This window comes from Poecilia formosa, unplaced genomic scaffold (genome assembly GCF_000485575.1).
Source record: "Poecilia formosa unplaced genomic scaffold, Poecilia_formosa-5.1.2 Scaffold80, whole genome shotgun sequence".
Classification (NCBI taxonomy): Eukaryota; Metazoa; Chordata; class Actinopteri; order Cyprinodontiformes; family Poeciliidae; genus Poecilia; species Poecilia formosa.
The window spans coordinates 941,116-950,426 of NW_006800019.1; the positions used below are offsets into that span (position 1 = coordinate 941,116).

Here is a 9,311-nt window from a genome sequence, read left to right on the forward strand (position 1 = left end):
TAAAAATCCCAAGCGGTGCGTATCTCTCTATCTGACCCCATACTCTCGTCTGTTTCAGGACATGTGTGTGGTGTGCGGCAGTTTCGGAAAGGGCGCGGAGGGCCAGCTGCTAGCTTGCGCTCAGTGTGCCCAGTGTTACCACCCTTACTGTGTGAACAGCAAAGTAAGGAACTGCGTCAGTTACGTCTATAATACTCAACTTGTCGAGGCGTAGACTTGAGCGCGTTTGTCTTCTCCAGATCACCAAGACGAAGCTCCGTAAGGGCTGGCGTTGTTTGGAGTGCATCGTGTGCGAAAAGTGTGGGAAGGCGTCGGACCCGTCCCGCCTGCTGCTCTGCGACGACTGCGATGTCAGCTACCACACCTACTGCCTGGACCCTCCCCTGCACACCGTGCCGAAGGGGGGCTGGAAGTGCAAATGGTAAAATAAGAATGACTCTTGGTGTGCAGTAGTCTTTTCAGTGCTGTTCCTTTTGAACTAGGTCAAATGGAAATGAGTACATGCACATTTGCATATTATGTAAAACGCTGAAACACAGCATCTCAGCTCCGCATTAGCAATTTCAAGTCTCCTTGCTCTTTCTTTTTCTTTTGTAGCATTGAATAAATCAAAAAATCTTCCATTGTCGCATTCGTTTTAATAATAATAATAGTAATAATAATACACTTTTACTGGATCGGTGTAAGTGTGACCCGACTCCTTCCGTGCAGGTGTGTGTGCTGTGTCCAGTGCGGCTCCAGCTCACCAGGCTTCCACTGCGAGTGGCAGAACAACTACACGCACTGCGGGCCGTGCGCCAGCCTCGTCACCTGTCCGGTCTGCAGGGAGAACTTCATGGAAGAGGAGCTGCTGCTGCAGTGTCAGTACTGCGACCGGTGCGTGCCGCGCTCCCTACATCCGCACACGCCAAGAGAAACTTAGGAATTCACAGGGATGCGGCTAATGACGACAAGAGGGAGATAGATTATTCATGGAGTTTTCTCGTCATAAATTATTCCATAACATCTTTTGATTTTGTTGGCATTTACGAAAGGAGTGTGTGTGTGTGTGCGTGTGTGTGTGTGTGTGTGTGTGCGTGCGTGTGTGTCGGCGTGTTTTCCTGTGTGCCTGTGCAGATGGGTCCATGCTGTTTGCGAGAGCCTGTACACGGAGGACGAGGTGGAGCAAGCCTCCGACGAAGGCTTCGCGTGCACATCCTGCACGCCGTATGTTCCAAAACCCGTGGGTGAGTCTCAGAATGATGAAGCCGACGGAACCGAAAGCGAATGTCGCGGTGTCAAGATTTTCATCAGTGCACTGATGTCATGATTTACTTTTGCTTTCTAATTCTCCTTCCTGTTGTCCTCTGTAGTAGAGTCGGCTATTATGGCTTCAATAAAGATCAAAGAGCCAGGTCAGTGGATTTTATGGAATTACCTGCAGGTGCACCTCGGTTGATTAGAATATTGAGAAGTTCATTTATTTTTGTAATTTAGTTCAAAACGTGTCATTTGTATATGATTTAAATTCATCGCAAACGGAGTGAAATATTTAAACTGTTTTTTTTTTTGTTTTTTTCCTGGTCATTTTAAGGTGATGAAACGAGAGCAATAGTAGTTTACTTTTTTTTAATTGGAAAATGTAGTGTCACAGCCTTAAGCAATCATTGGCTGTGTCCAAAAATATTAACGGAAAGTTGAGTGGAGGGAAAACATGTGGTAGAAAAAAGGTACACAACAAGAATAACTGCAGCCTGATGGTTTGTAAATGAATGCTCTTTCAAGAGTTGCCAACTTGAGCTGCTGCTGAGTCAGCGCCTCGTTGCTGTAGAGCTTCTGATTTCCTTTTCCAGTCGGACTTGGCATTTTATCACAGTGCAAAATAAAATACTAAAATTTGCTTGACTAATCAGAAGACAGGCTTATTACCTCCATGTCATGCTGCATAGGTGCAGTAATTCATGCAAAAGCAGCCCTAACCAAATGTTGACGACGTGTAACGTGCAATACATTTATGTACTTTTCAGCAGGAAATTTCTCTATTAAAAATCTCTTATGATTGGTTTTATTTAATACACAAACTTTCTGGGAAACATAATTTTAGGTTTTCATTACTTGCAAACAATATTATTAAAAAAAATTGAAATGCAATGGCACGTCGTAGTTTTCTCTTTTTTTTTTTTTTTTTTTGTACCAAGTCCCTAAAATTGAAAAAAAAAATTTCCCCCACAGAACCCCAGTTCTACCGTCTGGAGGGCGTGTGGCTGACCGAGTCAGGCATGTCCCTGCTGCGCAGCATCTCCATGTCTCCCCTGCATAAGAGACGGCAGCGTCGCTCTCGTCTCGGCACTCTGTGCTGCGACGGCGGCCCCGATGGAATGGATATGAGGGAGGTCGAAGGAGACGGCGACGACGGGAAAGGTGGGCCCGGTTTCACCGCATCTGACGGCCGATAAAACATTCGTCCGTGTTGCGTTCGTTCTTCAAGCGTTGACTTTTGAATTATTAGGTTGTGGTGAGCCAATGGATTGTGAATCCAAGATGGAGGCGCCAGGGAGTCCTGACAGAGAAGGTGGTGAGAGGGACGCTGGCGCGGAAGGCATGGGGGACTGTGACGGCCTCAAAGGCGGAGCCGACGAGACGGAGGACAGTAAAAAGAGGAAACGAAAACCCTACAGACCAGGTAAGCCTCCTGGAATGTTATGCAGTTTAACTCTGACATCTTTTTTTTTTTTTTTTTTTCTCAGCAGTTACAAGATCTGGAATAAGTGTAAACACACCTGTAACTTTCTCACATTTTATTATTGTTGTTCCATTGTGTCCCCGGTGGAAGGCTTCGTGTGTAGTTCTGCTCCACTCCAGTCTTGCACTTGATTGAAAGGGAATAAATTCTTCTGGATGTCAGTCTTTTATTTTTTTTCTTTTTTTTTTTCTCAAGATAAATTTAATTTCTTATTTGTGTGTTTTAGGGATTGGGGGCTTCATGGTGCGACAAAGGAAGTGTCACACACGCTTAAAGAAGGAGTTCTTTGCCCAGCTGGCTGGAGAGACCACGTTAGACGGTCAGCCAATTGAGCGAACCATTGAAGAAGGTTGGAGTCAACAGATTGCCCGATTTTATTGTTTAGTAGCTTTATCGTTAAGGACATCTTAATGCTGTGTGCTGTTGACAGTCAAACATGTTTGCATAATGTCTGCATAAACTACTTTATTACCATATATCTGCTTTAATATTGGTATCGGCTGACGTTAGCAATTTTCTTTCTCTTATGAAAAGGCTAGCAAAATACGTATAATGTTGGTAACTATAGGTTATCAGGAGTAATAGCATAATTTATATTGGATATTGATATCGATATTGGTGCATCCCAAGTTAAATCCCATCATCCTTTGTTGTGAACTAACTCTGAGCCTTTTAAATGCATATTGTTGAAGTGAATGCTATGTGTGTGTGTGTGTGTGTGTGTGTGTATAGGTCCTCACCCAGACACAGACAACATAATGGATCCCAAACCAGCAGAAGGTGAAGAACAGGCCAAGAAGCGCCGGGGCAGAAAAAAGAGCAAACTGGAGGACATGTTTCCAGCTTATCTCCAGGTTTGCACACTCTCTGTCTCTCCTGTGCTTAAAAAGGTTTTGTCATCTAAATTATTCAGTGATTTTTTTTAATTTATTTATTTTAACATTTGCGTACAAAATCTGCTACTGCGTTTTCAGGAGGCCTTCTTTGGTAAGACACTAATAGACTTGAGTAAGAAAGCTGTGATGGTAGCTCCAGGCCAGAGGTCGGGTGCATGCCTTGTGCAGCCCGTGCTACTAAAGCCAGCAGGAGTCCAACCTGCTGCCCCAGAAGGTAGGAACGCCTAAATGAAGCAGCGACACGGTCCTGAATGTTACACACCGAGCTTGGCAAATGTTCATAGACTCATCTTTGTGCTTCTCTCGCTCTCTCATGCTGAAGCCAAGGATCGGGCGGCGGACGGGAGTTTTCCTGTAAAGAGAGAGGGGGGTGAAGTTCCCCAGCCTCAGGGAGACGGCACAGGTAAGACTTTCTGGGGATGTCGAGGCCAACATATTCATTACAATTTTACTAAAGCTGTTTCAAGATTGGCTCAAAAATATTTTGTGATTTTAGGAATTCCCATTCCTTCCTCGGCAGTGAAGGAGCAGTCAGCTCATCTCAAAGACTCTGAGCCAGAAAAAAGTGAAGGTGATTACCTGATTCTAATTAATTAACATATTTTCTCTGACTTTTATATACTCTGCCTGTTTTTTTGGGGGGAAAGTTTCCATCTAGCGGAAACTCCTAACGCCGCATCGCCCAGGTTTCACTCAGCGGCTCACAGTGAAAGTGGGAGTCTATCCACCGCTGCTGTTCTCAGCATTAAACCTGTTATGAATGATTCGGTCAAAGTGACTTCACTTGATAACTTGTACAGCGTTATTAGAGACCCAGTGGAAAGGTGTAATATATATATAAAAATGAAGGGTCTAGTACTGGAAACTTTCCAAATACTCAGTTTTTCATTCCTTTTTGCTTGTGACAGGTCTTCCACAGGGAGTGGAGAGTCAGGACTCTGAGCAGTTCTTCAGGAAGGTTCTGGGTGTGTCAGACGGTTCTTCTTTAGGGGGGATGAAGCCCATCTTGGAAGGCACAAAGGGAGAGTTAAATCGCAGTGCTGCACCACAAAGAGCCCTCCCCTCAGGTGTGTGAAATAGACCCCTGCATGTTATTACAGAAACTGCCCTTCGTTCCTACACAGGATTTAAAAGTCTGTTGCTCTGGCGTCATTTGCAAACTCATTAAATACTTCACTTCATTTCTCTTTTTAAACTCATAACCGAGTTATCGACAAAGATTTTAATATTTTGGGTTTTATCAGCAGTTTCTGTCACATGTCTTATAATGTAATAACTGAAGTACAGATGAGTCGTGTGTGTATTTAATCTTGGTTTCCCTTGCAGGGCCGCTGCCCTCTGCTGGAATGATGGATGCTTTTCCTGGCCTCTCGCAGTCTCCCTTCTTTGAAATGCGGTAGGACCAATACCGAACTGCTTAGTGCTTATTAGTTTACTGAAATGCTTCTCGTATAGAAACGGCTGTTAAAAATTGCCGTTTTACATTTCCCAGTTGTCAGGTATCCCTGCTATTTATACTCAGTTTAGCTCGTAGAGTTACAAAAATCAATGTTTTTTCGTGACTTGCAGAGAAAGAGGACTGTTCAGTCCTGATGGGGGTGAGGAGAGCCCCTGGGCCACCCCCTCCACCCCGGTGACGCCCTCCTCTCCGCCCACTCCCACGGAGGCAGAAGGTGATGGTCTGTCCTACAACCAGCGAAGCCTCCAGCGCTGGGAAAAAGACGAGGAGCTCGGAGAGCTCTCCACCATTTCTCCGGTTCTTTATGCCAATACCAATTTCCCTTCGCTGAAACAGGACTACCCAGGTTAGTGAGCTGGGAAATACCTCACAGCCTAGTTTGAGATCACTCTGTCAAAATTAGACTTTCTGTAGTCTTATGGAGCAACTGCTAAAATGTTTGCTTTTTTTTTTTTTTTCAGACTGGGCAAGTCGCTGTAAGCAGATTATGAAGATCTGGAGGAAGGTGTCTGCTGCTGACAAGGTTCCATACTTGGTAGGTTTATTCTTGGGTAGAAATAGCACAGGTAGCATTTAAATGGGCTTCAGTAGAAATCAGAAAAAGGGGGGCGTGGGGGGAGGGCTATTGAAATTCTTCAGTTCTTATAAAACTGAATGTAAGCAATGCTCATCCAACACTAAATAGACATAATCATTTACAGCTCTTGTTTGTGTAAAATGGTTTATATCCCATTTACTTAGATTGGAAATGTTAAAAGTTTAGAAAAACATGTTATAATGACAGTTTTTGGTATGTTTTCCACCAGCAGGGCTGCATGACACTTTGGCGATGACTATATCTGTTGTGATTTGTGTTTATTTCCTGCTTTCTTCTCCATCTCATCTGTGCTTCCATCACTGTGTGGCCTTTAGCATTACGGGCCGCTTTATGCATGATCTCTGTGAGCATCTGCTGCCCCGAGACGCTGTCCACCCAGCTAAATATTACATTAACGTGTAAAATGCAACTTCATGACACTTTATTTTATTCTGTATTCAGTCACTTGATGCTTGTGAACTCTTATTTTGAAAAGGGAAACCACATATTGACTTAAATAACCTCATTCAGAAATTGCAAATATTTTAATCTCTTGGCAATCTTGTTTAGTTTTACAAAGTAAATATTTAAAAAAAAAATTAACCGCAATATTTTCCATTGTAGCAAAAGGCCAAAGACAACCGAGCAGCACAGAGGATTAACAAGGCACAAAAGGCAAGTTACATTTTCATCATTCACCTTTATCGTGCTTAAATCCCTGCCTTCTTTAACTTCGTGTTGTTGAAATTACAGCAGGCAGAGAGTCAGGTGTGCCGCCCTGTCAAGACGGAGGCGGTGCGTCCTAAAAGCGAGCGGCCGACTCTACACCTCCAGATCCCGCCCCCCTCAGGCTCCGCTTCCATCTCTTCCCACCCGAGCTCTGCAGACAGCCCCTATTCCTTTCCTCCTGATTCGGGGTCATCTTCTGTATTTTTCTCAGACGGAGCTCTTAAGACCCCGCTGTCAGCTGAAAGCCGGACTGACCCCCTGGCTAAGCTTCCTCCGCAGTCGCCCCTCTCGCACTCGCATCCCAGCACACCCTTCTCCCATACCGGGGCCAGCCCTCTGCAGGCCTCTTCCTCAGGTTACCCCGCTTCCGGCCCACAGGGTCCTCCTCAGGGACGGCCAGACAGCCTCAGCATTTATGACATGCAACCAGGAACTCCTGGAACCCCTAGACGGGCCCAGCACGTTGATCCGTACTTCAAATCGCAGCTGCAGCAACAGCAGCAGCAGCAACAACAGGGTCTCCTCCTACATTCACAGCAGGGCTCACAGGAGGCCTTAGGTCCTTCTGGAAGTCCCCATTCACGTGGCCCCAGCATCGGGGAGTCACCAGTCTTCTCACCACTCCACAACACTCAGCATGTAGACCCTTTCAGAGGCCAGCCAGGGATGGGACGGTCGGACTTTGGTTCATCTTCATCCCCCTCCGCCGTGGCTTCCTCGCCTGTCGGTGCAGGACAGCACAGAGCTGAGTTTAGTGCACCTTCTCCTCGATCTTCTGTTGCAGGAAGACTGGAGCTTTCCACTGGGTCTCCATCTGGGATGCTTGAGGCTGGGGACGGTCTATTCAAGGCCCCCATGACGCCTCGAATGCACCAGGGAGACGGTGGACCGCCTCATCCAGGAGCTTCCCCGAACCATCCTTCAGAGGGCTACCGCCAGTCTCCCTCCCATAGTTTCTCTGACCCTCACTCTCACCCGCAGGTTACCCCCAGACCACAGTCGGGTGACAACTGTGGTCTGGGAGCCCAGAGACACCCAGCTACCCAGCAGGATCAGGGCCATAGAGTCCCCTCCAGTCCACAGTCCCAGGGTAGTGTCCCGTCTCCCCACACTCCTGGTGGCATGTCCTCCGATCCGTATGCTGTCCAGTCTCCGGCTACTCCTCGTTTCCAGTCCCCAGACCCTTGCTCCAGGCCACCTTCTAGACCACAGTCCAGAGACCCCTTCGCTGCTCTCCACAAACCTCCTCGCACTCCCTCTCATTCCTCCGAGGGAACTGGAAACTACAAAACATCACCTCACCCCAACCAGCCCCCTCCCGGCCATCCCAACAGTAGTTCCACGGTGGACCCACTCTCTGGAAAACCTGCCTTTAATCGCAGCCCCAGCACGGGGTCTTATCTAAGCACCCAGCAGCAGAGCCCGGTGGTCCCAGGTCAGCCTCAGCAGACCCAGCCTCAGCTGACCCAAGGAGCAGACGCCCTCGGTTCCAGGGCACCGCCTGCTTCTGAATCCCAGGAACTATCTGCTGTTCACCCTCCAGAGCTGCCTCATCAGCCGGCTGTGCAAGGCGCACAAGAAATGCCGGACATCTCAAATGTGCAGGAACCTTCCTTAGTTGGACTGAGCCCATCTGAACTGGAGAAGTACAAGCAGGTACCAGAACTCTCAGAATCTGTTGTTTAAAAGTCAGTCGGTGCACGTCTTCTCTCTTGTAAACCACTGCTTGCATTTTGTTTCAACAGCGGCAAAAGCTGAGGGACTTTATAATCAGGCAGCAAAGGCAGAAGATTACAATCAAACAGGAGAAAGAGGCTGCAGCTGCTGCAGCTGCTGGAAACGCTTCCCCGGGCTGGTCTGGGGGGGAGATGGGAGCTTTTCAACAAGATAAGACCCTCAGAGCTCCTCCACCTTACCCACAGGTAAACCTTCTGCAGCAATTACACAAGAAAGACACATTGTGATGATATATTGTTGCAGGAAGGCTACAATGACGCAGTCACTATGGTGTGAAGAATTGAAAGCATGTAGCACAGAGACAGCAGGGGCAGATCTGCCAGCTATTGTGTGGATAATATCAGATGGTTGTCTTGTTAATTGTTGAGAAAGAAATGGGAACTGATTGTTTTGTTTTTTTTTTGTTGTTTTTTTTTTTTTACTTTGACATGTGGCAAAAATTGTTATAACATAATGAAGTTAACCTAACCATTCACAGAAAGATTCGATAGTATAAACAAACAAGAATAAATAGTGTACATTTAACTAGCGTTGCTTCGTTTAGGACCGTGTTGCTCCTGTTCCCTCTGAGGCTCAAGTTTCTGTTCCTGGGAAGATGCCCGTGGTCGGAGGAGGCATGGATGATAAGCTCATTCGCCCACCGCCTACAGGAACAGCTGCCATTATGGATACAAGTGGACTCAGGCAAGCTCTGTTATAAAGTAGAATCTTCAGTAATGTTGCTGTTATGTAATAACATCAATGACAAATTGAAAGCTGACCTTCTAAAGCTTTGATTCTCAACCTCAGAAGTGGGCTACAGAAAGCTACGGTGGGCTTGAGTTTTGAATGCTAAAATCAAACTTGATAAGATCGAACATTAGTTAGAATAAACATTCATTTTATACAGAGAGCTTCATGTCAGATTTATATTGTAAGAAATACTTTTAAATAGTTTTTTGTGATCTCAAAAAGGAAAAAGTGGAAGAAATCTGTAGCTGATCTGTTTCCTTGGGTAGGGCCATAAAACAATAACGATATCCATTGCAATCAGTATCAATGGAAAATACGCTAGATAAAATTTTGGGACTTTACAGCATTCTGGGGGATGTAGGCGGACTCGATGCTTATATCTGTCGTACACCTCTGCAGTATGGTAAATTTGTACGACTGTGGATTCATACCCAGTGACGCATTGAATTGCGCAGAAAA

General features: G+C 46.1%; 1 protein-coding gene across 4 annotated transcripts in view; it reads left to right on the forward strand.

Moving 5' to 3' along the window:
- Positions 1-9,311, forward strand: part of kmt2d (lysine (K)-specific methyltransferase 2D) — a 34,426-nt gene that overhangs the window by 9,263 nt on the left and 15,852 nt on the right. For all 4 annotated transcript variants that reach the window (XM_016673669.1, XM_007556596.2, XM_016673668.1 and 1 more), the window contains exons 15-34: positions 59-163; positions 240-421; positions 712-876; positions 1,117-1,226; positions 1,353-1,394; positions 2,212-2,400; positions 2,489-2,662; positions 2,949-3,071; positions 3,455-3,576; positions 3,697-3,832; positions 3,941-4,021; positions 4,115-4,189; positions 4,527-4,685; positions 4,945-5,014; positions 5,188-5,423; positions 5,539-5,612; positions 6,279-6,329; positions 6,408-8,039; positions 8,129-8,305; positions 8,665-8,804. In XM_016673669.1, coding sequence (XP_016529155.1) covers positions 59-163; positions 240-421; positions 712-876; positions 1,117-1,226; positions 1,353-1,394; positions 2,212-2,400; positions 2,489-2,662; positions 2,949-3,071; positions 3,455-3,576; positions 3,697-3,832; positions 3,941-4,021; positions 4,115-4,189; positions 4,527-4,685; positions 4,945-5,014; positions 5,188-5,423; positions 5,539-5,612; positions 6,279-6,329; positions 6,408-8,039; positions 8,129-8,305; positions 8,665-8,804 — 4,043 coding nt within the window. The remainder of the gene's footprint in view (positions 1-58; positions 164-239; positions 422-711; positions 877-1,116; positions 1,227-1,352; positions 1,395-2,211; positions 2,401-2,488; positions 2,663-2,948; positions 3,072-3,454; positions 3,577-3,696; positions 3,833-3,940; positions 4,022-4,114; positions 4,190-4,526; positions 4,686-4,944; positions 5,015-5,187; positions 5,424-5,538; positions 5,613-6,278; positions 6,330-6,407; positions 8,040-8,128; positions 8,306-8,664; positions 8,805-9,311) is intronic.